Here is a 26878-nt window from a genome sequence, read left to right on the forward strand (position 1 = left end):
TGCTTTGCTTTGCTTTGCTGTCTGGTGAGGAGGTTGAAGCGCCGGTCTCGCACCGATGGGTGAGCGGCAGCAGACTTAGGGCCAATGCAACAGCCGACTATTAGGCCTGAAAAGTGGCCTGTCCCCGCCGCCAAGCGGAGAAGCTGTAAGGGGCCCGCTGGCTGAAAAGGATTTCTGACAGAGCTGCTCTTTTGGGGAGTGTTTTGAAATGCTACACGTGGGAAAACGCCGCCTTGGCCTTTCAGACCAGAAAGGCAGAACTAGCACCAGCAAGAAAGAGGGAATAGGAGTGTGTGAGAACATACCAGGAGCATAATGTAGAACTTGCGGTGGTTGTGCCTTAATAGTGGATAGTCCCAGAGAGCTTGTAGGTTTGAGGTATTATGGAAGAAGCATTTGTGTTCCTTGTTAAAATGCTAAACCCATCACTTTCACACGACACTGCGGAATAACTGTAAATAAGGCTCAGTGCCCAGCAAGATGTCTGCGCATGTGTGCTGTGGAAGGGAACAACTGCCCAAGAGATGAGTTGTTGCACAGGAGCAGAAAGAGCAGCTGTGGGCCAGGACAGCATGCAGAGTTCAGTGTATGTGCTGTGGGTTGAGAGTTCAAACAGCAGGTGAATTTTCTCCAGAATTCTAGCAGAATAAAAACAAATGGAAAATTCTACATTAATTTGGAGGTAATTTCTATATAGAATAGAATATACAGAATTAAGCAGGACTGAGAAGAGAAAGCTGCTCAAGGTTCTTCAAGATTTAGTTTTTTGTCCCTTTAAAGTACAAGCAATTTATTCTACAGGCTTTTCCAGCATATCATCTGTATGATTAAATGGTGCTAAGTAAGAGGTTAAAGCAGTAGCAGAGGTTTTTCTCTTTTGCAGTAAATCAGCTGAAGCCTAAAATCCCTATTGTTGTGTAATGTTCCTTAATTAGTTTTCTGCTTGCAAGTCTTTATGTTGGGAAGTGTTTCGGAAGGCATACATCTTCGCTTTCATTTAGTTTCAGAAAATGAATTTTTTTTTCCAAATTAAAGTACCAGCTTGGTTCCCTTCCATGTATATATTAAAGCAGCTGCACTGAAGATTTGCAAACTGTAACTACACTTATGATTTACAAACTATAGTTTGTGTGGTTACCGCACTAATCGTATTCTGGAGAAATCTGGATAATATGGGAGAGGAAACAATGAGAGACTACTGGTTTATTTATTGAAATAGGCTGGAATAATTAAACAATTATTTGGGTTTGATAATTGAAATGGAACTGGACTGTCAGCTTGTGTCAAAACATAAAATTTCAGAAAATGTTGCACAGTGGGAAAAAATGCATCTCTACTTAATCACTCCATTTTCTTTGGGCTCTTGTAAAAAATAAATGCAGTAAGGGAACAGACCAATAATAAATAATTATGGATAAGTGTATATATAGATACACGTCCGTGTGGTAAAAATTGAGTGTGTAGCACTGCAGCCAAGCTAGCATCTGAAAGTCTCATTTGCTTTTGAGATGAGACCTTAACTTGTAGAACAAAAGCTGAACAAAGTTGCTGTGAAGGAAGGTCACCTGGGTGCGTAGGCATACATTCAGCAGACGTATGCACTCGCGCATGTGGAAGTGAGCGTATTAAGAAAAATGCGTATACAGTAGTGTTCCAGTCCGGTGATTTGAAAAGCTTTGAAACACGGTGCTTGCAGGTAAAACCGACACGGACCGCGTCGATCAGCCTGGTGCCGCCGCACGGCACAAGGGCAGACCGCGGCGTTAAATAATGCCGCCGCCCCAACAGCCCCGCTCCTTCCGCAGCCTCCCACGGGCCTGTGCAATTTCCCTCCGCAGCCCGGGGCGGGCAGGGCGCAGGAAGACATATACGTCCGGAGGGACGATGCCCGCCGCGGCTTCTCGCGGGGTGCTGGGACGAGTCGCGGGAGCTGTGCGACCCTCCCCAGCGGAGGGGCGGTGGGGGCTGGGCGCAGCAGCGCGGCCCTTCCCTTGTGTGCGGGCCCTGGTCGCCAGCGGGTGAGTCGGGCGGTTGGGCAGGGCACGGTGCGGCGCCGCGCCTTCGCTGCGGGCGGTGGGGCTGAGGCCGGACTGGGCGCGCGGAGCCTCCGCTCCCGCTTGTGGCCTGGGGTTGCCCGAGCCGCGGCGCTTGGGGGGTAGGGGTGGGCTGGTGACGCCTCTGCCGTGGACCCGGTTTGGTCTAGGGGGCAGGAAGAGACCGGTGCAGGCCCGAAACATGGGAGCTTTGGAGGGAGAGGGCTGAGGCTAGAGAGGCAGGACAGGGACCGGTGAGCCTTCTGACTCTTACCTAATTTGGTGCAAGACTGGTGAAATAACTTTTTCACCTTCAGAAATTCCTTTGCTTCTTTCTTCCAGGAAAACCAGAAGAATGTTTTGGGTGCCAGACCTTGGGGGTTTTGGGGAGTTTTGCTCTTTTAACTGATGCTTCAGGTTTGTCTTGGAAAGCCAGCAATCCTTGCCTTACTGGGGAAAGACTGACTCAGCAGTCTAGGGATCCTGGTTGCGCTATCGGTTTGTGTTTCTGTACTGTATTTTTTGTTTATTCGTTACCAGTTTGCATATTTATCTCTCTGTGCTTGATCTGGGTGGAAAGATGATAACTTAGTACTAAGCAGAAGCCACGTGGTGGAGTGTGTAAATATTTTGATTTGGTAGTGCCAGAAGAGAAAATTGTAGTTTTTGATAGCTTCTAACATACCGTGACTTACGAGTACATGATCTGGATCAGAGTTTTTCTTAAGAAACTAGGTTTAGCAATCTCAGAGAATATAATAGGAACGTCAGGCAAGTAGGTTTAATAGTTTGGTAAGCTTAGAACAATCTTAAAACTCTTCTAACTTGTACATTTTCTGTAATACGAGCAAAGAGTAATTACCGGTAAAGTGATACAAAGTCCAGTCCTTGAGATGCAAGCAGATCAATCCCTTGTAATGCTGTAATGTATGACTTTGTGATCGGGGTTTTTTTTTCTGTATTTTTTTTAACATTGCTCAGCGATGTCCAGCATTGACCTTTGTTAGTAATGTTTTATTCCATGTGCTTGGAAAGAATAGTGATGAAGTAAATTACGTATACTGGTATTTTGTTTTTTTTTATTCTCTGATGGTATTTTTTAATGATATTTCTTTTGATTAGTGTCTTTTACTAAACTTTGCTTAAAAATAACTGTCAAAAGTCATCTGAATCATAGTTTTTTGTTTCACTTTTATGTGTCCTGTAACACAGGAAATACAGGGAGATTTGAGCCCTGCTGTTTACATGTAGAATTGGATTTTGATTGTAGCTTGCAATGAATATGTTGTTGAAAAGGGAAGGTCATGTTTTATTTTTGGGAGAGCTAAGTTAGTTATTTAAAACCATCAGAGTGACAAAAGAATGACGATAAATTATACTGCTTGCAATTCTCATCTTTCTTGAGAAGGTTTATCTTGTTGCTTGGCAGAAGTAATTCCTTACCTGCTTTGAAGATCTAAGAGAGCTTTCTGTTTGCACAAGGCATAAAAGAAGATGGAAGAAGATGAGACTTTGCAAGGTGAAACAGAGAGGGCAGAGGTTGAAACACATGCTGCTCCTGAGGGCAGTCGGCGGGTATCAGTGAGTGAGTTCCTTTGCCACTGCTGTTACGACATTATGGTCAATCCCACCACCCTGAACTGTGGGCACAGTTTCTGCAGACATTGCCTAGCTTTGTGGTGGGTGTCTTCCAAGAAGAATGAATGTCCTGAATGCAGAGAAAAATGGGAAGGATTCCCCAAAGTCAACATCCTCTTTAGGTGAGTGTACTGTGCCATTTCTGGATTTCTAAAACCCTCAGAACTCGTCTGCTTTCTTGAGTTTGCTGCACATTTTCATAGTTTATTGGTAATCCAGACTGTCACAGGGATGTTTAAATCCTGAAGTTTCTCATGTTCTGCACCTGTACTGATCTGTTCAGGCACACTTTTCTGCATGGAACTAAGGGGTGGGTTGGTTGGCTGTGTCTGGGGCTCTGGGTTTGTTTTTTTTACTTTATCCTGGGTTTTTTGGGGTGATGGAGAGAAGGGATTCTTATTTGGTATTGAGACATTTGCATCTTTTATATATAGCTGGTTGTTTCCCAATAATTCTAAGTTAGAGTGATCTTTGATAATTGTATATTTACCTCTGTAATAGGAATTATCTATGGGAAGAAATGTGATCTGACTGCAGAACAAAGCTAGAAATACCAATTTGCTGTCATGAATTACCCACAAGTTTTTGTGTTAGTAATACTTTCTCTTAGGTTAGTAATATTTTAGTAAATAGATTGTACAATTGATGGTAGGATTTTATGTTGTCTTTTACTTAGCATTTTTGAATAAACAAAGCCTGCCAGTGCCACACAGAGTCCTAGTTTATGTAAGAAAGAAGGAATTTTTTCAATGCTATATTTTCATTTCCTTTATCTTTAGAAGCTAAAAAAAATCTTGTTTGGAAATAATTGATTCAAGTCTGCTAAGTGTTAATAATTAATGTTTTCTTGCTTTCAAAGTTGACAGTCTCAAGTAGAGGCTGGAAAACAAAACCCCCCAAATATGTCCCTTTTCTGAATATTAAGTCTCAGTGGTTATAGTACAGTGACAAATATTTTTCCCATTAGGGATGTTATTGAAAAGCTATTTTCTGATGCCATTGAACAAAGAAAAGAAGATATTCTACAAAACAGTGATGTAGCACGCAGCTTAGCAACCTTCCAAAAATATGGGAATGACCAGATGCCTACAGTTCGGAACACAGGAAGAATTAATCCTCAAGGAGGAGGTTTTTTCTCAGGCGTTCTGACAGCTTTAACTTGTGTAGCAGTAAGTTTCATCTGGTTGGTTTTCCATATTTACTTCATTAAGCATGCAATCTGGTATACTTAAATTACATGCACATGCAAAACATCATCAGCACAGAACAGGCTTCAGCTGAACAGAGTAAATAAGGTAGCATTCAGGGTTGTCTGAATAACCTGAATATTCTAGGGTCCATCAAACAGAGGATTCGACATGTCAAGCCACTCAATGCTTGTTTATTTGTATTATTTGTATATTTGCTTTGTAGGTAAAGGATATCTCTCTATTTATTTATTTTTTAATCTGCCTATAGGTAGTTCTACTTGGGTATCACTGGAGCAGCAGAGAGTTTGAAGAAGATTATCTTGTCCACAAGCCTGTTGCTAAATGGACTGCTAAGGAAGTGATAATTTGGCTAGAGCAGCTGGGCCCATGGACTTCACATTATAAGGAAAGATTCCTACTGGAGAAAGTGAATGGAAGGTAAGAGGCCTGACTGTGAAAAACACCTATCATTTATTTGATAGGACTACTGGAGAGCTTTTGTTAGGGATGGTACACTATGAAATGACCATACTTTGCTCTATAGATTGAGGGAATATTCTGTTGATGTTTCAAGAGTAAAATTCCAGGCAAGTTTTAACACTTGTAGTTGAAAACTTTTGTAGTAGGTGCTAAGCAAGGTAACTGAAAATTTTGTACAAACTACTTTAAATGCTGACAATGCAGATTTTAGTGGTACTGAAAGTAGAATTCTAATATATTATCCACCCCTCCACCTTTTCTTTCTTGTGAAAATATGCAAATTTTATATGCTTTGTTGCATTCCACTGAAGAGCTCTGGGTTTGATTTCAGGAGACCTGATTCAATGTGTGAAGTACTGAAGAATTGTGTTCAGTAGCCAGCCAACAAGCTGGTAATTTTGCATGTTGAAAGCAGGCAAGAAAAAACATGAGGGGTATCTAAAACACAGGCTCTGAGATGCAGTTGGTTTAGGACACTTGATATAGAGCGTAATGACAATCTTTAAAGTCCCTTCCAACCCAGACCATTCTATGGTTCTGTAATTCAAAAGGTGATGACTTCTATCAGTCACTTACTGTTTCAGTATGTAATGGCTAATTTGTAGTTGTATCTTTTTGGTGAAGAGTCACTGTTTACCTTCTGAATTCTGCTTTTGTAGACTCCTCCTAACACTGACAGAGGAGGATTTCACAAAAGAGCCTTACAGTATAGAGAGCAGTAACCACAGGAAAGCTATTATGGCAGAACTGGAACGTGTGAAAGCTTTAGGTGTTAAACCACCACAGAACCTTTGGGAATATAAGGTAAATCTTATCTAAAGCCTGTCATGTATGTTAAGTATTTTAAAAATATCTTTAAATGAAAATCCTGTTAAAGCCAGGAGGAATGTTAAGGTAGTAGAATTATCCTTGTGAAAACAGCTCAGTTTACTGAATTGTGTATTTGAAAAATGATCCTTTGAACAATGATTGTCAGAAAAATCTTAAGAACTGGCACATCCCTTTCATTTTGTCTTTTCATTATTTGAAACAATAATTTGATATCTTTCAGGCAGTAAATCCAGGAAAGTCCCTTTTTCTTCTGTATGCACTGAAGAGTTCTCCAAGACTCAGTATGTTATACCTGTATTTGTTTGATTACACAGAAGCTTTCCTACCTTTTATCCACACAATTTGCCCCACACAAGAAGATGTGTATGAAGATACTGTCATAAAACTAATAGTAAGTGTTCAAAACATTAAATATACCACTTGCTTTAGTTATAAGCATTTTAACATAGCAGCATAAAAACACATGATATAGTTATGCACCATTTCTTCTCTGTACAATACAATTTTAAAGAAAAAATAAAGAATGTAAATGATTCCTTGATTTTATTGTATGTGATCACCAGTGTTGTGACCATTACCTTTAGTAAGACTGATGTAAGGCTCTTAAGACTTTAAATCTATGAAACTGATTTTGTTTTTTTTTGTTTTGTTTTATTGGTTTTTTTTTTGTGGTTCACATGACTGTAGAAAGGCTGCTCACTCAAAATATCTGTATTTTAGTAAATGGCATTGTAAAGTCTGGCTGTCTGTAGTGTTTTATCTAGTGAAAATTACAGGGTTATAGTATTATCTACCAGAAAGGATTTCATACATTGAAATTACTGCTTTCAATGTATGAAAAAACAGTTTTCTCAACAAAACTGTAGTGGAGATAAGTCAGTATTATATCTGTTTACTATGAAATTGATTAATAGTCTTTTTATCTTAATTTACAGGACCCTCAAGATCCTTCCTGGAAACAGTGGAGAGAATTCATTGTAAAGTATTTATTTCTGCCATACCAGTTGATAGCCGAATTTGCTTGGGATTGGCTAGACGTGCACTACTGGACATCAAGATTTATAATTGTAAATGCCATGTTGCTCTCTGTTCTGGAGTTATTCTCCTTTTGGAGGCTCTGGTCAAGAAGAGAATTGAAGTAAGTCTTACTGAGCTTGTTTACGAGGGTAGGAAGTACGTGGCCTGATAAATAGAAAGCAACAGTCTTGCAATTTGACAGTTACCCACTGAAATGACAGTGTCTAACCACAACTCTGAGGTTAATAAGAACATGTGAGTCTGAATCCACACATACACTAGTATTCACTCTTGACTATACTTCTTTGAATACTTGAAAGGGCTTCTTATAGCTGGTTTTAGTTATCAGATGTAGCAAATACAGTAATGGTAATAAGCATGTTCTTAACCATTGGGTAAATATTAACTCTTACCTTGAGAATTGCCTTTTATGGTCACTGGTATTATCTGTCAGCTGAGAACTAAGTATATATGAATTTTGTCGTTAAATGCGTACAGTATAGTTATTAAAAGATGAGTCCTCAGAATCATGACTAAGTTTATTACACTGATATTATTTCTGATAGGTGATCAGAATTGCTGTTTTCAGTTACTGCTTTAATTCAAGCTGTTAATGTTGCTTCATAATTGCTGTTACAGTTTTTTAGAGCTGGCAAAGGAAAATCTTGTTTTGTTGTATACTGCGTTTTCACCTTCTGTGCCAGCAGCTAGGGGGCAGAGCATGTTCAAAAGAGAGCGGGATGCATGGAAATAATCTGGGATCAACCACTTTAACTTGCTGTGCTTTGTGGTCTGAATAAATTGATTTAATGCTTCCTCATACAAAATCTAGTATTACTGTATTTTAAGAAAGCTTTTTCTGGAGTGCAAAATACTGTTTTACGGGTTCCCGAGCAAGGGCTAAATAACTTGCAGCTGTAGCACATTCTAGCTTTTCTTAGAATGGGTAAAAGCAAAATGAAAAGTTCCTCTAAGCCTCTCCCTTTCCTTTTTCACAGGACTGTTCCTCACAGAATGTGGAGACATTTCTGGAAAGCCTTAACCCAGGGTCTTTTTGTTGCCATTTTTTGGCCTTTCATTCCTCAATTTGTCTGCAATTGTTTGTTTTACTGGGCCTTGTACTTTAACCCAATTACAAACATTGATCAGCTGGTTAAAGAAGTAAGGCGTCATGAGACTTAAGTGCAGTGACTGCTATTGGAACATTTGAGCTGTTTAGCTTGTAAAAATGGACTTAAAATAAACTTTGCTCTTCTTCTTTATATATGTGGCAGTGAAAGTGGTAGACTATGTTAATTTAAACGTACAGAAAAAAAATCCCTAAAATAAGTTACTTTTAAACTAGCTGATTCCAAATCAGAGGATGGGCTTTATTATCCAATAGTAATCTTCTATGGGGGAAAAATAATTGCATTCCTGATTTAGCCATATAAAACTTAAAACAGTCATGTCACTCTATTTTACATCAGATCAATCTTGCCTGTTTCATCTTGAGCATTCCAGTTATTTTCAAGCTTGCCTTAAAATGAGAGTTTTCTGAAGAGCTACTGTGTGTTCCTCTACTTCAGTATGCCAAAGGAAGGCTCTTCCTGGATAGGCTTGATACTGAAAGTACTTCAGTGTTTTCAGCTTTCTGTGTAAAGATGTGACTGTCAAATACGCAGTCTCACAGCAGGGAATTCTAAAATTCCTGCTGTTGAAGGCAAAAGCTGCTTGAGTTTTCTTGTTCTCTGGAATATGTGGTGATCCAGATCGGTTAGACTTCATCAGTAGTTTCTTTAATGCTCTCCTCTTGAAGTCTGTTGTTAATTCTTAAATTCAGGGTTATCTCTTAAAAAAGAATTAGTTTGGGAAAGTGACGACACATCTTGCTGTAGTATAATGTGTGTATCTAGATCTGTGAGCAAATACTGACTGGAAAGTTTATTTTGTGTAATCAGAATTGCCATTTGTTAGTGTATGCTTTTTGACTGAAGCAAAAGTTTGATTTTTTTTTTTTTTTTAAGAGCTTTGTTCCCTTGCATTCTCCATTGGTTTGCTTTTTTTGATTGGTTGGTTTTGTTGTGTTTGGGGTTTTTTCCTCATCTGTATCATTTATATGAATTTTAAATTTGCATATGAATATTTTTAAAGATTAAAGATCTCTTCTGAAATCTTCATCCTTCCTAAAGACGTGTTCTGGTTTTATTTATATTGATGTACTTGTCATTAGCTATGACTTGTGCAAATTTGTGTAGTCCTGCATGTTTAAGTTGAGGTGGGTGAAAGTAGACATAAAACACTCCTGCTTCTTGAACAGTTAAAATGAGCAGTTATGAAAAAGTGTATTATTCATCAATTCATGTTACTGATTTCATAAGAGAAAAACTACAAAGTGACACTAGCTGAAACCTCTGTACAGCCTTATGAGGTATATATGCTTCTGAACTTAACAAAGTCATGCTGTTCAAATACAGAGAAGGCAGCTGATCCTATTCACTGCTGCTTTTTGCATTCATCTGTCTTGGTGATGGTTTGTATTTGCACTTTTAAACCTGGCTTTGAAGTTTTTAATGAAATTGTAGAACTTCTCCCTGTGCTCACAGGATACTTGAGGTGCACATAGAGTAAGAAGCTGGAACCACATGAAATGAACTTCTTAGAAAATTGTATTTAAAAAGTAAATACTAGAAAAAAAGAATTAGGGTTTTTAATTCATGTAAGATGAAGGTAAATGAGACACAAGTTCACTTAGGCGTTATAATAAGTATTTAATATAGTTGAGAGGGGTCTTCATGCTGACGCTGTCACTTCATGCCTTTCTTAATGGTCAGTTCAAAGTTAACAAACGTTTAGGTAAATGTTAGTACAAAAGTTTGATTTTTATCTTACAGCCAGTGGAGTTTACAGTGAATGATATGAGTCTGAAAAATCTCTGAATCTGAATATAAACAGAATTAATTTAAAGTCAGTTACTCAAAAAACTCAAATTTCTATGTAGTCAGTAAGAACTTACACAGAACTGATGACCTTCCTTTTAGTCTGTGCAATGTAGAAGGTAAATTAGAGGATACATGTTTACTTTTGCCATTCTAGAGTGGAGAGGCTGAGGTGGCAGAAGGAGGATCAAGAAGGGGGGAAAATCATCTGTCATCAGTACTGTGACTCAAAAAAATAGTAATTTAGATTTAAATACAGAGTTTATTTCATGAAGACTGATGTCATATATCTAATACCTACACAAAGGCTGAATCTCACCACACATAAAGTCTGGCCATAAAAGGTGTTTTGTATGATAGGGAGCTTTAGAAAAACATTTGGCAGCTTCACGGTCACATTCACATGCCATTTTTTGACATTTGTCTTCTAGTGATTCTGAAAGAAAACACAGTAAGTTTATTGTTAGTCTCAGGTAATTAAAAATACCAAATGGAATACCAAGAATTGCTACCTCATGTTCCATATTTGCCATATAAATAGTTCTTATATTTCAGGTGCAATAGGAACTGCAGCAAGCTTTAGCAAGTCTTACAGTTCTTTCGTGCTCTTTAGGTAGAGCTCCATGCTAGAACATCTCAGCAGCAGAGAATATACAAGCATGGTTTAGTTTAGCGATGATTGATAATCACTGGAACTGTCTTGGCAGGTGAAAATACAATAATAATTGGATAAAGACTTAAATACCCTTCTCATGTTCTTCAATGAAGGAACTCTGATAGTTGATTCCTTTTTAGAAAGTGGTATGTGACCCTCCCCGATCACCCTGTTGCTCCAGTGGAACTGGAGTTTGGAAGGTATTTTCCATTTTGCATACACTTTAATCTACTAAACGATGTCACATTTGAATTATATATGTGAAATAAAGGATGCAAAGATATTCCCTGTTTAAAATTGCCCAACTCTTTCTGTTAAGGCATTCAGTAGTAAGATAAAGTGTGTTTTAAGAACGATAATATCCATGTCTGGCGATATTTGTTTTATAATTTTAGTGTTGTAACTTAACAGATTTCTTGGCATGAACGTTTCTTCTTGGCATGAACATTTTCTCCTACAGCAATATATTTTGGTTTTATTGTGCCAACCCATAAATGTGTGCATTTTCTCTATGCAACTGTCTGTAAACTGAAGAATCCTTTATTATATTTTGTCTGAGTAGTTAACATTTTAAAAGCTTAGCTAAATCTCTCCTTAAGATTTATCTAGGAGCAGAACAAATTGTCAGTTTTGTGAATGAACTCGAAGTCTGCTGTGGAAGTTCTTAATGTATATATGTTGAAGCTGCAACTGGCTACCCTAAGAAGTACTCAATAGCCTAAGAAGCACAAACAACATGACTAAATTAAAAAAAACCAACAAACTGTAACTGAGAAAAATTATTCGTTCTCTTGTTACTGCTTGAAAGTTAATCTTCTCCATGGTATGCCCTACTGTCTTCGCCAGTATTTTAAAATATTGTCAGCTTCTAGACTGGAACAGGAGCCGAAGCTTTACAGCCAGATACAGGAGGACTGTAACCTGACAGTTAATTAGGTAGTTTGAGAGAGAAGACATGTAGTACTTATGCAGTAGAGGAGGAAACTGGCTAGTAGAGATTCTGCTTGAGGTAGGCACCTGGGCAAAGTAAAAGTAAATGTAAAGATTGAATGGAAGGGAGGAAATAAAATAGTGTCAAAACCTTTAATTTTATGTCAGGTCAGGCAAATTCTAAATTGAGTTATGAAATTAGAGGGTTTTGAGTCTTCTGTGAACAGCCTACTGTGTTGCCTTTAAACTATGGTAGTCAGAAACTCAGACTCACTGTAAACAGGTTTATGTGAGGGGCTGTATTTTTGTGGAGCACATAATAACCAGTTCTCAAGCTGATTTGCATTCCAGGTAGTAGCATGCAAGGTAACTGACCTAGCACATGACTTGACAAAAAAACCCAAACAAATCCCAAAACCTAACAACAGGAAGAAAAAAACCTGCAAATTTGGGGGCTTGTGAGAAGTTACAGTTCAAAAAGCTTTTGAAGTGTGTTGGGAAATATTTGCTAGAACCCTGGGAATTATGAACAATTAATATAAAAGAAATGCTGCTTTTCCTTTTAAACACATTTTTGTTTGTTTCTTTGAGGTCTCTTTGTCCTTTCATACTTACAGCATGGCCAGTATATTACATTCATATTTCCGAGCAATTGAACAATATCAGGATGTGGTCAACCATCTGTTGCAACTTGTATGCTAATTATATAAATCGCTTCAAATTAACATGTTATGGCTTGTTCCATAAATAAACATAGCCATCAAATATTTTGTTACCTGTTTGAAATTGGAAGTTGTAATTGTGAATTCATTCATCAGTTGTAGCCACTAGCAGTGGCTGTGCAACTGATCAGTGGTAAGTATGTCAAAAACTTGTTCATGGTAGACTTAAAATGGTGTGAAATACCTTCTAAGTATAAAAAGGATCCTTTTAAACAGTTGTAATTTCCTGTTTGTAGCTGTGTGCTTTTGGTTTTGACCTGCAGAGACTAGCCAAACATGGGTTCCTCAATATGTGTAAAAGAGAGGGTTTCTGGTAGTGTGTCATGCAAGGGTAATAAAAGCTTGTAGATAAGAATTTTGCTTGCTTTATGTATGTCAGTAGGTGGGGATTAGAAGAGGAAACTGCATTAAACTGGTTGGCATAGCTGTGCTTCCTGGAGGCAGAGAGTAAAAAAAGTTGTGAAAGGAAGGAAGGTGAAATAAAAATTTTACAGTTAATTAAAAAAAAATGTTTTTCTATTAAATCAATGAGACAAATGGGAGAAGTAAAGAAGGATAAACAAAACTACTTCTCTGCTTCTCCCCCACCCCTCCCCCAAAATAACCCAAATCACACAAACCCCCCAGCTAGAACTGTTCACTCACCACACACAGCAGTATTGTCTTCACATTCCCAGTGGTAACTTTCTATCTTGGGGTGACAACCTGCTTGTTCTGCCTTGCCGTAGCAGCAGTCATGGTTAAAGCAGCACCTGAGAGTGATAGAAGTGGGTTTGCCTTAATTCAAACTGTGGTTATTTTTTGTCCATGTAATCTGGATGTTTATCATCAGCATGTTTCTACAGGCTGTGAAATGATAAAACAGTCAACATATGTGAATGTACAACCAGTTACCTGCCCAGGAAGCAGAACAGGGTAATTGTTTAATAGATCACCTGGAAAAATTACTGCTCTTTCATGTAATTGACGATAATGCCTGATATGCATTAGTCTAGTTGAACTTCCTTATAGATGAAAGTACAAGGAATCTTTGAAGCATTCTCCATTTAAACACAGTAAATTTTTATGTGAGTGTAACTCTCTCCTAGCCCTTTCCAAGAAAAGATGAAAAACCAGGATAGTCTGCCAGATGATGTATTTTTCTGGCAGTTATCAATGCTATTGTAACAGTTAGTTACAGGAAGGGGACAAGATTTGTTGGGCTGTAGCATCATAAATGTTGTCATATAGGAAAGTCCTTGGTGGCAGAAAAGCTGAAAGCAGATGAAGTGTTCAGTAAGGAATAAGCATAGGTGCTGTTTAATGCCATGTCAGAACTAAAACTGTTTGCTTAGTATCATCAAAGAATTTGGAAAAAATGCCCAAAATGCTGGTTTCAAAAATTGTTCTTGTTACAACTGGGACAATGAATTCATTCATAGACTTTCTGTCACAGAAAAGCATTAACGGTGTATTTTAAAGCTTAGAAAAAAACTGTTCTTCATTGGAATCCCAGTATACCAAGTAGGGGAGGTAACAAAGACCTGAAATTAGATAGCTTGTAAGGTCTTGCTGCAAAGTAACCATACTGTTTCTTCTTTGACTTGGTGGAAGAACACCAAGGTGTATCTGCAAACACTTCATGTTCACTCATTCGTTTTCCTCCTGGTCTACTACAGTAGGCACATGTTGTTTAGGTGGTGTTTAGATTGAGGAATTTGTGTCTGCAATAGAAAAGTTAATGCTGTGAGATCTCATTTGAACTACTATTCTGTCCTACGCTTATTAAATAATTACTGGGTAATTCCACGTGAATTGCCATTTAAAGATCCTGTGGTACGTAACAATGGAAAAGCCCATGCTTGTGAAGTAGCATAGTTCCATTTCATCCATAGAAATAAAAAAAATGAATCTAGTGAGTCTTTGTAGCAGTACTGGGGTAAATAACCCAGGTTTTTGCTAGTGTGCAGACTATCTTCATGTGTTTACAACAATTTTTAGAATTACTTTAGTCCTCTTTTAAGCATTTAAAATAAAAACAGATGCTTAAGGATTTTATATTTTAGCTTATGAAAGCAGTATATGATTGTCCCCATTTCAAAGGAGTTCTTGTAAGTGGCAGGCAAAAATCTAAAATGCAATAGCTATGACTGGAATAATTCCATTAGTGATGTTTTTACTTCAGATTAAGTATTTCTGTATTTCTTAACTTGTTTTCATGCATTCTAAATGTAAACAGCTCACGATGTATATCAAAACTTTTAAGAAGTCAGACTTGGTAAGAAAGTTTGTGTCTACATTCAATTCTTGATTCTGGTCAAATGCAGTAGATAGACTAAGAACACTGACTTCTGGCTTGTTCTTAACATTCTGTAGCTGTTAAAACCCAGACCACAAATAGCTAACCATGTTTTGTGAAGAAGCAGCTTATTGTTGCTGTGGGATTTACTACAATGTGGAAAAATGGCCTACAGTGAAAGATCAGCAAACTGCAGATTCTCCATCATTATCTTTAGTGCTACAGATGAATAGAAGTAATAATAGTCCGTTCTTTTAATGTGTGTTCCCAGTCTTTAAAGTAGCAACTACATTCTCCTAAGTTGTCTTTAAAATAACAGATTGCACATCCAGAAATTTGAAATATGTAGGGTAAGATTCTAGAAGTTTTAGGTCTAATTCCAACTAGAATGCTTATTAAAAAAAAAAAAATCTGATTTGAACTGTCCTTATATTCTACCCTAAAGAGATAGCTTGAATGCTTGACATTTAAAGCTTCTACAATTAGACTTTAGTTCTTCAGCTTTGGCGAAGCAGCAAAAGCAAAGAACCTCAGTTGTACTGTGAATCCAGTATTAATGCAATGAGAGTTTGAGTTAAAGGCAAGTAGGTCTCACACAGATCTACAGGAACATAATTTTACTGCCTCAGTTTCTTGGTAGTCTGAGATGAGTTTAAACTTAATTCCCTCACTGGTGTTAAGTAGGCCTAATTCATACTGTAGTCCTTTTACTCTGCCATCTGCATACATTCATCACTTAATTACTCAGGTAAATAGTTAACTCTTACCAGTCTACTCTGTCTTTGGGCCATCCTCTTCCTCCCAGACCACAGTAGCATCCGTAGCGTAAGTAGGCAAAAGGAGATCGACCTGTAGTACATCTAATGGCTCCAGCTAATTCAAGTATTCCTCTTCGATTTCTAAAACGGGCTTCCCCAAGAGTGCCTTTATAAACTGTGGAAGAAAACCTCTTTTATTTTTTTATCGAATCAAACCTGCAGATACAAAATTGAACTTTGATAATGAATGTCCATACTTAATACCGTGTTCTTGTTGATGCTTGGCATCGCACTGCTTGACCCAGTCCCTTTTTACCCCCACCTAGAGTGAGCAGAACACTTCACAGCATTCTGAATAGCTGCAGTGGTTTCTTCCCATCAGCACAGCATACAACGGCAGACTTAAGTCATTTCCAGTCTTAAATCTGGCAAGGGCTAGCATGTGTTCTGTGGTTCTAGGTCCACTAATCTGCTACAATTAGATGCCCTAAGCATTGTGGTATTTTCTCCTTGTCACAACATGCAACTTTGCCCATTTTCTAAAATGTAATGCTTTACATTTGAACAAATATGTCCTCTCTGATGGGGTTCTGGTTTTTGTCATTTATAGACAAAGCCAAATAACTGACAGGGGTGGTGGGGCAGGTTGCAGAGCAAGGAAATGAGTGGGTGCTTGAAGTTATTTCCAGGGTTGCGTTTTTTATATTTATATTTTTTGTATTAGAAGAAGGGTTACCTTTTTTATTATTTCATTGTGTTTGCATTTAATTGTTGTTTAAGGGATTCTCATTGTTCTTTCTCCGGAACAAGACTGTATTTAGGAATTTTAACTATTCTGTGTCAGTATTAAAGTAGGTCCAGAGCAGCAGATAAATACTGAGACACCAGATGACGTTTTTTAGGACATTGTGTCATCCTTCAGATTGAGATAATGCATCAAAGACCCTTCATGGTAACAGGCAGCATTTCCTTGTAGTTCAGGCACCAAGGTATTCGCATCATTTTTTAAGAAGTTGGATGAGCACTCAACAAATGAGGGGGTTAATCAAGGCTGCTGATTAGAGTTCTCTTACAGATTAAACTAATGATTTGATACGAGAGGAACAGTTTATAAATCTTAGCTCTCGGTACTGGATACAGATTGGGAAGGACATTAACATTTAATAACTGGTAATGTCTGTGTAAGAGAGAGCAGAAAAAACATTTAGACTTTGTCATTGAAGGCTTTGACAGTTCTTTTCCTACAGAATAACTATATGATTATACAGTTTGTATATAATCTGTATAATCATGTCATCTATTATAATAGACTATTAGACTTTTATAATAGATTCTATAATTAACTATATAATCAGTTAATAGAAAATCTGACAGAAAAACACTGTTTCCAGCACAGTTTAGTAACTTGAAATACGTGGTGATCTCCAGCACTTGTAATTTCATGAAACAAAGGGATTTAAACACCTCATGAAATCACCTCATTAAGAAATAAAATTTGTTTTTCTGTGAGAATGGTAAAAAAGGCTTTAGAAAGAATGTAGGTAATCCTTACTTATGAAAATAGCTATGCTTCCTAAGACAGTATTTATTACTTTTCTGACTGGAGGTGACTCCCAGATCCTGTTCCGTCTTGCTTTGTGGGCAGGTGATGTAGGGAGAAGATGTTGAAACAAAAGTGGTTTAACTTGCACATGCGTTTTTGGCCCATTGATTAAAAGCAGTCACATCTTAAGGAGTTAAAAAAGCTTCCTTGGTTATGTAGTCACTTGCAGTTTCACTTAAAAACTGTTTTGCTGGCACTAAAACCTCCTTGCTGAGATAGTGAATAGTATTTATTATGTCATGGTTCCCATTCCAGGTTTTCTGATGATTCTCTTGATGCTTTCCCAAGGGGAATGGAAGGCGTAGTGAGTGGACTCTTTAGAACCTGTAGTTCTAGATGTCAGAGTAAGAGTCATGTTGTGGAACTGACACATGATTGAGCATTTCCCAGTCCAGGGTAGTTCTCAGTATGTGTTTCAGCTCTGGGTAGCAGAAGCATCCATTTGAGTATAACCAGACTCTTATCTTTACAGTAGCATTAAATGTGTTATCTTCACTGTCAGTACAGGTTCAGTAAAGTCCCATCTGAAAAAAAACACTGCAGTAAGGCTGCAGCATTATGAGTAACAACTGCTTATACTCTTAAACGTTTAGGAATATTTGGCTAGACTCTCGTAGCTAGTCAGTAGTGGCTGAAGGAACCATATTAATGGTTGACAGGCAGAGCTGGGCTTGCTCTGCAAGACATATGTGATACTGAAGAAATCCCTGAAGAAAGTGAAGAAGTTTTACATTATGCCTCAGTTGTGGTAACTGGGGAAGGATGGTGCAGGGGAGCTACGCGACTGGAAGAGGAAAACAAGAATTTCCAAGTCATACTCCTGGTTTCATCAGAGAACTGTTTGCTAACACTGGACAACTGCCACTCCCTTGATTTATATCAGTGTAAAGTAGAAGTGATGAACTGTCTGCTCCCTGAGGAGCTCAAGTGGAAATCTTTAAAAATTGTCTTGTAACTTACAGAAAATGACATGAACTTTTTATCCTTGGAGTTTGTGTTACAGCATCTGGATGTGCACAACAAAGCAAGACTGTATTGTGCTGTAGATACTCTGAATATGACTGAAGGAGAAGTGTCTTGTAACCTGAGGTTATTAGAAGCAATGAAAGACCATTCTATAATTTGCAGAACTGTCAATAAGAGTATCAGTATGATGATGGTAGTGTTAGTATACTGGCAACATTGTAACATTTCCAAAGTAGTTGATCAGAACTTCTGTGGAATATACCCAGAGAGTGAAGTGACATTCTGCCTGTTTCCAGGTGTTTCATGATTAAGGTATGTTTTTGAAATCTCCTATGTGGCTTTGTTCGGTTTTATGAAGACTTCGCGTTTCATAGAATAACAGAATGGTTTCGGTTGGAAAGGACCTTAAGATCATCCAGTTCCAACCTCCCTGCCATGGGCAGGGACACCTCATACTAGCCCATGTTTCCCAAGGCTGTGTCCAACCTGGTCTTGAACTCTGCCAGGGATGGAGCATTTACCACTTCTTTGGGCAACCTGTTCCAATGCCTCACCACCCTCACAGTAAAGAACTTCTTTCTTACACCTAACCTGAACTTCCCCAAAGTTTGAACCCATTACCTCTTACCCTGTCACTACAGTCCTGATGAAGGGTCCATCCCCAACATCCTTATAGGCCCCCTTCAAATACTGGAAGGCTGCTATGAGGTCTCCACACAGTCTTCTGTTCTCCAGACTGAACAGCCCCAGCTTTCTCCGCCTGTCTTCATATGGAAGGTGCTTCAGGCCCCTTAGCATCCTTGTGGCCCTCCTCTGGACAAGAATATTCCTCTAGGTTTGATTATACATTCCTGAAAGTGTAGTGTCCTCCCTCTGTGTCTGGTCTGGTCTTTTGTTTTGTCAGATTGCAGAGTATGTGCAGCTCTTCAAACACAGTGTTGTGGGTGGGGAAAAAGGGAGGGAACCAGATTGTGTTTATTTAAATTTCATTGCTTTGTAATGTGTATAAAAATAAATTAAGCCCACATTGTTTTTATAACTAGAGGTCACAGAATGTAAATACATCTAAGTGTACAAAAATAATTTAGCATTAGACAGTTTGAGTCTGGTCTTGTTATGGCTTTTAATATTGTAATATTTAATTCCAGTGTTTATTGCAGAATAGGAATTGGAACTTTGTTAAAGTTTCAGCTGTTCTAATTCTTGAAAGAAAATGTTCAAGACGGATATTTGGGAGAATAAAAAACCCCAAGAGATCAGCCCATCAGCAAACTCAGGTTTAATTGGATGTGAGGTAGCTGCTTTAAGAGTAAAGGTTGAAGGGAAACCAAAGCTATATGGATCCTAAGGCTGCTTTAGGTACCATAGAGTAGCAGATAGAAAAACCAAACCAACAAACAAATCTATGCAGGTGTCTTTGTGATTGTAGTGGCTAAGCCAGAGAGATCAAAAGCCTTGAGGTGGCTTCCTGAAGACTGAAATTAAGGAAACACTAAAGACAGACGGAGAGAAAGGAATGGTAAGTGATCATATTATGCTTGTGTCGTGCTTGATTTCAAAACTGTCATCCCTGTTGGAACCCTGCCATGTTTGGAGGGCTTGACCTGTGTCTTGGTTTGTTGCCTGTATAAGCTCTAGAGAGTTCAAAGACCTTATTATGTCTTTGCAAGTTGTTTTCCACTCTGCCTTCCTCCTCTCCTTTTTTCCTACTTTTCCGAATAGCTTACAATAGTATTTAAAAATCTTATATTTCCAGATGCATAGAGGGGAAAAAATGTTTAGAAGTGCATTCATTTTTTGTGAAAGGTCCCATTTCCCATAAGATTTTACTCCTTGCAATGGGCACAATGCAAACATAATAATTATTTTGGCAGAGATGTAATTACGTTTTTTATTGAGATGCACAGCTTTGCGTATTTATGATACATACTACATTAGTCATTAGTATCTAATACAATTTATGTTTTGTGGGTTTTAAAAGAAATTTTAATATATTCTTTCAAAGACTGGGGCTACAGAAATGTTTTCTGATGTTAAATATGTGTAGTATTTACTATAGTGATATTTTCTTTGTACAGTCATAGTGCTCCAGTAGTTCAGAACTCGGAGCCTGGGACTAAGCAGACTTTCTGATGCATCTCCAAGATCTTGCCAGAAGTGGAACCCATTGAACTGTGTGAGTTACTGAAATGTTTTTTGGTTTTGCTTATGTTTTTTACTCTTGTTACTTAAGCCATCATGACACCTTGTTCACCTTGTCTTGTTGCCCAGACTGCTGCTGTGCTATCTCCATAGCCTGGGGTCACATGTAAATTTTTCAAAATGATAAATTTGCCTGTTTTGATACTGTGGACCAAGCACCAAGAAACAGGTAAACTGCATTTCCCATCCTCCTCGCTGCCTATGGAATGGGTGACTGGGATGCCTGACTCAGAGCTATCAGACCAAAGCAGCCAGGCTCTCTGTAATGATTACTCCAGGCTGGCAGAAGCAGTGAAACAGTATTTCCTTGCTTTCCTTCATGTTCTTTCTGAGGTTTGTGCCGTGCAAAGGATGAGATCTGGAGGATGATCAATACGCAGAGGGAATAACAGGGGCATGCTGAGGTCAGGCAATAGAACTGGGGCAGTGAGCTTGGTAGGGTCTTAAGTTGGCCCCATTATGCAAGCACTTTACCTTATGGCCTTTAATCATGTGATTGCCTTACCCCCCTTCCTCATCCCAACCCTGCTTCATTCTGGCACAGAATCTGTTATAAGAATGAAGCAAGGCTCTTGTCCTTGGGATCCTATTAATGAGATTTGGTTTGGTGAATCTGCAAGTTGTGCAGGTATGTGTAAAAATGTGCAGGAAGACGAAAGAGAATCTCTGAATTAAGGCAGCTGAATGCTGTTCTGGAAAACTGGATTTTATCCTTACAGCTGTCACAAAGACTCAGCATGAGGTTTAATCACTTTAAAACAATGCCTGTACATGTTTACTAATCGTATGCTCATGCCTGCTGCATATCCTGGGGTTAGAGTACCAACCTGCTGCAACACTCTGAGAGCCAGGCTTTGAGGAGTTAAAGTTCTACATTAATTGTAAGTAGTTGTAGATAAAATCAGGTTCTAACATGTCACCATGGGAACTTAAAATTAGTGGATGCTTTTTTGTGTCAGCCCACCTACCTATGTGAAAAAGAGGGATGATAACATAGTTTCACAGAAGTGTGAAAGAATTAAGTACATTCAGATACACTGATGAATACCTCAGAAAACCTATGAGGAAATTAATTGTAAATTATTACAACTGGCCTTTAATACTGCTTAATACATAGGACATAAAAGACAAAAAAATTAATTAAATACTTGCTAAGTGAGTAGTTGCTGTACTCAGGTCTGAGGCAGGGGTCCTCTAATTACATCCTCACATCATAACTTATTCATGAAGACTGACTCACTCTTTCAGAATAACCCAGTTATGGTTCTGCCGGTGATCACAGTTTGAGCAGTTCTTGGCTTTTGAACTGCTTCGTAACTGAAGTGCTTGGAGGTAGCTCTCTAATCCCACAAGAAGAGTGTGGGTAGATGTATTTGCTTTGTAGAAAGATGATTATTACACGTGCAACCTGCAGTATGGTTCCAAATACCGCACTTTTTAACACCATTGCACATTACTGATGAACTTTACAAAAGTAGTGCGAGACCCTCCAGCAGAGCTCCTGCCTTCCACATGCAGGCTGGGACAGGACGGGCTGTCAGCACTGCTCCAGCCTGCAGCTCTCTGCCAGCACCTCGTTTCCCGTTCGGGTGAGTTACACCCAGGCTGCGCCCAAGCGACAGTCTTTCAAACAACTGTTTTCCAGCTCGTGGAGGTGTTCATCTGCCACGGTCATGTCTCCTAACGCTCTTTCCTCTCCTCCTTCTTCCCCCACCAGATGCAGCCAAGCCCCATCCCTCCGGGTACTGAGCGCCGGGAGAAGGGCTAACGCATCCCGCAGCAACCGCCCGGGAGACGCTGCTGGACGGGGCACGGAGCGGCGGGGCCGGTACCCTATGCTGAGCCCCACACAAGCCAGCGGCGGCTCTACTCACCGGCTGCCGGTAGCAGCAGCAGCAGCAGGAGGCGCAGGGGCATTGCGGGGCGGCGGGGTCCCACGGGTGGCGCGGCGGGTGCGGCTCCGGCGGCGGGGCGAGGAGGTGTGAGCCTGACTGCTCCGTGTTGCCTATAAGAGGCTGCTTTCTGCCCCGAGCCAGGTCCCCCGAGCCCCGCTGTCCATCTAGGCAGAAGGGAGGAGCTGCCGCTGCAAGAGCGGGAGCGCTGGATCCGGACACTCGGCCACGGAGCGGGGGAAGGGACCCCTAAGGGGGGTGGCGGGGGGGGAGGGGAAGGCTCACCTCCGTACCCCAGGGCTCGCCTGCTCCTATAGCCGTTATTTCTCTTTGAGTTACAGCACTACCTAGGTTATTTAATCTCGACCCGAAGAGTTAAGACGGAAGTGAGCCGTGTTGTAAATTCTTCTAGTGGTTAATTATAACCGGTGCTGAATGCAAGCGCTGTGCCTGTACTCTGAATCTGCCAAACTTCACCTCCCGATTGCTACTTCTCTTGGAGAACTAAAGAACAATCAACTCCTGAACTGGTTATGAATATGTGTAGCTGGATCAAAACAACTTTGTAAGTTTCTCTCAACCAAAACAGAGTATTTTTTGATACCTTGTATAATCTTTGGATATTTTTTCCCATTACCTTTCCAGCTCTTATAATATTTTGTAAAGCCTACAGCTAGATGCCAGATTGCAATCACACTTTCATTGCCTCTCAACCCACAGAAAATACTGCTTGCTTTTGTGTGATTTTATTTTTCCTTGCGCATAAGTTCCAAGTATTTCATCAGTCAGTGCATTTTCTGGCAGTTGTTCAAGCAGTCGGGACCCCTGAAATTCTGGGTATTGATCTTGTGTGTGTGTTTATGTTTAAGTTTTTTGTTTGGGTTTTATTTGGTTTGGGTTGTTTTGGTTTTTTTTTTTGTTGTTTGTTTGGGTTTTTTTGGGGGGTTGTTTTTGTTTGTTTCTTTTTGGGTTGGGTTGTTTTTTTTTTTCTGTTTTGGCGTTTTTGTGGCATCATTATATTCCAGGATATGACCCCCATAGATCCCACTGAGGCCTACACTGCTAGGATAAAGAAGGAGGGAAACAAAGGGGATTTTACAGAACTTACCAAGAACTTTTTCTTCATCATGTCATCTTACTGTTGGAGAGCAGCTGGTAGGCTTTTTGGTACCGAATGATATTTTCATGAAAGAAATGAAATGCTTTTTCATGTGCATACTGAAGGATAATTTTACTTTTGCATTGAAGTGCTCCGATTTCTGCCTTACATCACTCCTCTTTAATCAGAAGTAGAAAATCCTATGTGGTCTGATTCCAAAAGGCTAAAAGCATGCACAGACAGATGAGGTTTGTTTTTGTTATGCTCTTACTAATCCACACTCTATGAAATGTTTGTGTTGGCACTGAAGTTAGGGTAGTGTGGGATAAATATGGAAGCACATCAGTTTAAGGTAGGATATTGTTATGCCTGAGTACACCTGATACACATGGTGAACACTACATGGTGAACACCAGAGATGATGCATTAGCCCACTGAAAACTGTCCACACTCTGTTGTGTCTGTGAACATAGCTGACCATTTCCCAGTGGGGATGGACTAGAATACCAGCGAAATGGAATCTGTGGCAACCATAACCATTGTCAATGACCCTAAGAAGTCTTGGTAAATGTACAAGTCATAAGAGAAAACCAGTCAAAACAGAAAACAAAAAAAAAAAGGGATTTTTCTTTTTTTAAATATCCTTTTTTTTTTTTAAAGATTATGCTGCTCCTGCCATCAACTGGGTCAAGGCAATTTCCCTGTTACTCATGGAGTCTCATTGCTAATTGCTGTTAGTCCATTTTCATACTGTCACTTATACTGCATTTGTTTACTGACTCTTCCGGTCCATAAGTCACACCTATTAGAACGTTTTAATAGTGTTCAACAGCTGTTTAGTGCAACTTCCAGTTGAACAGTATCCCATCCAGCATACCATTGGATATGACAATGAAAACAGTATCCAGAGGAGAAACGTGAATGTTCTTCAGGAGACCAGTTGATGCAATGTCTTAGTGTACTTGGTGTTGGATTAGTGCAGTTGATACGTTTTTCACTGAAGGAAGGAAAGTAATCTTAAAACCAATGAAAAATCAAGTGAGACTGATGTGTTCAGACTACAGCTGCTTCTACCAGAAAGTAGTCAAAGATGTGAAAGTGACAAAATCTACATGACGTAAGAAATACAAGTCACGAGTTCTGCTTCCTACAAGTTGTAGTAAGAGTTCAAAGGAGAACATCTAGTGAAACCGGGATGGAAGGCAGAGAAATCTCATAGAAGGAAATACTTATATTGAGGTAGATTTAGGTTGTCCAGTTAAGTGCCATGGCATATGGCTAAGAAAATATACTAGTTGCAGACTGGAAGTTAATATGGATTACAATGATAATGATTTATTTTTTAAATGAGATTTCCAATTCCCATAAAATTTTCAAATAAATCTTATGTGGCAGTGCAGACCTGTTGTATTTGCTTCTTGTAGTGTTCCTTTTCATTTATCTGAAGCATTTGGTGACTGGTGTAAGTCATTTATGACAAATTGCATTTTCCTTCTCACTGACGAATTCTTTTTGGCAACTGGAGCTGTGCATAGGTGAGGAGAAGCATTTGCTTTTCAAATATACTTTATCAAACAAGGTTGCATGTGCTCAATGGTTGCTTTAATTGAGTTGGTTTTAAATCTGAAAAATAGATTAATATAATTGAGACACACAGTTGTACTGAGGAACATTTCTCACAGCATAACAATATTATGGGCAAAACTGTTAAGTCAATTGTAAAAGACTCATTTCTCAGTGTCCATGATCCTGTATATGCAGGAAGATGACAGAGTACATTAATCCAAAATGTTAAAATGTTGATGGAAAGTGCTAGAATGGTCTAAAGTATGGTTAATGTAAATCAAGTTACCACTTTCCTGTGAGCAGGTGAAATTAGTGACTTTGAGAACAATGTAATAGTATATTTACTACTGACTAAACAGCTGCAAAGCTGTATTTTTGTAACAGAAGAAGTCAGTTCCATTAACACTTTCTGTTTAGTAAGAGCAGTTATTTTTACAGAGAAATGAGAAAGCATTTACCACCTGCCTGGTGAAATCTATACATATTCTGCATTTAGCTGTTAGGAAAATCAGTAATAATGATGATGAGTATGGAAATAATATGGTCTCTTGGTATCTAAGCAAAGTCCTACAAAATTAGGATCCTGCTGCATTAAGCTTGTGACAATTAAGCTATATGATATATTTACTGCCCCACTGAATGAATGAACTAATAAAGAATGGTGAAAATTATTTTCCCATTGTTAGAGATGACAGGGTGATCTGTTCGTGGTGTTATATGATGGCTATAGCAGAGCTGAGGAGCTGTACCTTGGTGTTCTGCAACCCAGCACAAGTCCCAGATTGGGTTCTTCTGCAGCACTGACTCCTGGAGGAAAATAAGGAAAGAAAACACATACCTGATACACTGTGAAGGTATCAGAATAACCAGAACTGAAGAGCTGCTTTCCAGCAGTAAGTCAACTGCCTGAATTTACTTGATTGCTGTACTTGGCAAATGTTGGACAGAGCCTTGGGTGACATGGTCTAGGTTGAGGTGCCCCTGCCCATGGCAGGGAGCTTGGAACTGTATGATCTTGAGGTCCTTTCCAACCCAAACGACTCTATGATCCTATGTCCTGAAGTTACACCACATTTTCTTAAACGTTGGACTGGGACACAGGGTTGGCCTGGAATACATCCCTTACAAGTTTAAGTTCCTTCAGGTACTGGATGTCCAAGTAGTACACAATCAACTTCTTTTATCATCGTTGTCTTCGTAGAAGAAACAAAACAGCCTTGCTTACTGAAGTATTTGTTTGGAAACATGCAGTGCCTTTGTTCCCATTTTTAGAGGCTTGGCTGACTTTCTTCTCTTTCATGTCCTTCCATCTTCTCTTAGTTCCTTTTCACAACCAATGCTTCCTGTTTACGGATGTTTTCTTCAGCTCATGTTGTTGGGAATGTTGTTCCAAAACCCATGACAGTTAAAAAACATAGTCTGGAGAGACAAGCTCCATGTGGAAGATCAGAAAACATTCTGATGAGCTGTTTTATAGTATTTCCAATGTACTTGGTATTATATCTATTTCTAGCATACAGAACAAAATCCAACTTCGATTTAGGACCATACCAGCCTATAGTATAACTTGTCATGTCTTTGGTAATAGTAAGCCTATGAGTGGCATAATATGTTCTGAGAGAATTTTGGGGAGCGTGTTTGTAGCATTGTCCTTTATATGCCCTTTGGCAGTAATGTTATTCTGTCCATTCTGCAGAAATACTGTGCTAGTGCATAGCTGCCCATAACAGACAGTTGTGTGCTGGAAAAGCTGTCATTACATAAATGTTCTTGAAAGTGGTTTATATTTATAATGTATGCAGAGGAGCTAAATTACTCCTACAGGTTTCTTCTTTCATCTCTCTTTTTCTGGTTTTGTTCTCTTGCAGATTCTACCCTCTGCTCCTTAAGTGTAACAGCTACAAGCACAAAGTCCATCCTGTGCATAAAACCACCCAGGCAAATAACAAGATTGCAAGTATGTTCCCGGAGTACCACGTAGACTGATGCAACTCTGGTCATTTTAAGATACAGAAATATATCATCTGTCTTTGAGCAAAGCCACAGACAGGAAGATTCTGGGGAAGGGCCCTATAAATAATTTCTGACTTGCTTGGTTCT

The 26878-nt window shown here is 39.1% G+C and overlaps 2 protein-coding genes across 8 annotated transcripts; one reads left to right on the forward strand and one right to left on the reverse strand.

The window, feature by feature from the left end:
* Positions 1-1811: 1811 nt before the first annotated feature.
* On the forward strand, positions 1812-20167 carry BFAR (bifunctional apoptosis regulator). Of its 5 annotated transcripts, none has more exons than XM_061473241.1 (9): positions 1812-2018; positions 2451-2531; positions 3463-3793; positions 4639-4840; positions 5130-5299; positions 6001-6145; positions 6393-6563; positions 7108-7338; positions 8188-8309. In XM_061473241.1, the coding sequence occupies exons 3-8, from the start codon at positions 3528-3530 to the stop codon at positions 7312-7314; spliced, it is 1161 nt and encodes a 386-aa protein (XP_061329225.1). In that variant the 5' UTR covers positions 1812-2018; positions 2451-2531; positions 3463-3527; the 3' UTR covers positions 7315-7338; positions 8188-8309. The 5 variants fall into 5 exon arrangements, with proteins under 5 accessions (XP_061329225.1, XP_061329221.1, XP_061329222.1 ...); XM_061473237.1 differs by having other exon boundaries at positions 1813-2018; positions 7108-7310; positions 8188-9348; XM_061473238.1 differs by having other exon boundaries at positions 1813-2018; positions 2466-2531; positions 7108-7310; positions 8188-9348.
* PLA2G10 (phospholipase A2 group X) lies at positions 10350-26652 on the reverse strand. Of its 3 annotated transcripts, none has more exons than XM_061473247.1 (5): positions 25617-26652; positions 24615-24737; positions 15460-15639; positions 13060-13166; positions 10350-10543 (listed from the first exon to the last, which is right to left on the reverse strand). In XM_061473247.1, exons 2-5 carry the CDS (start codon positions 24647-24649, stop codon positions 10398-10400), a joined length of 468 nt encoding a protein of 155 aa, XP_061329231.1. In that variant the 5' UTR covers positions 24650-24737; positions 25617-26652; the 3' UTR covers positions 10350-10397. The 3 variants fall into 3 exon arrangements, with proteins under 3 accessions (XP_061329231.1, XP_061329229.1, XP_061329232.1); XM_061473245.1 differs by having other exon boundaries at positions 25528-26652; XM_061473248.1 differs by lacking the exons at positions 24615-24737; positions 25617-26652 and adding an exon at positions 22096-22442 and having other exon boundaries at positions 15460-15625.
* Between the last annotated feature and the right edge of the window lie 226 nt (positions 26653-26878).

This window comes from Pezoporus flaviventris, unplaced genomic scaffold, assembly GCF_033815535.1.
Source record: "Pezoporus flaviventris isolate CSIRO_AGI_PZ_B2104156 unplaced genomic scaffold, CSIRO_AGI_Pfla_v1 ptg000078l, whole genome shotgun sequence".
Lineage (NCBI taxonomy): Eukaryota > Metazoa > Chordata > Aves > Psittaciformes > Psittacidae > Pezoporus > Pezoporus flaviventris.

Bases quoted from the DNA above. Each gene is read 5' to 3' on its own strand.
- BFAR (XM_061473237.1), top strand. From the start codon at position 3,528: ATGGAAGAAGATGAGACTTTGCAAGGTGAAACAGAGAGGGCAGAGGTT. The intron at 5,300-6,000 runs GTAAGAGGCCTG...CTGCTTTTGTAG, and splicing joins CTGGAGAAAGTGAATGGAAG to ACTCCTCCTAACACTGACAG. The intron at 6,564-7,107 runs GTAAGTGTTCAA...CTTAATTTACAG, and splicing joins ATACTGTCATAAAACTAATA to GACCCTCAAGATCCTTCCTG.
- PLA2G10 (XM_061473247.1), bottom strand. From the start codon at position 24,649: ATGAAAAGGAACACTACAAGAAGCAAATACAACAG. The intron at 15,640-24,614 runs GTCTGCACTGCC...AAAATAAAAGAG, and splicing joins ACAAGAAGCAAATACAACAG to GTTTTCTTCCACAGTTTATA. The intron at 13,167-15,459 runs GTAAGAGTTAAC...TATCACTCTCAG, and splicing joins CCCAAAGACAGAGTAGACTG to GTGCTGCTTTAACCATGACT.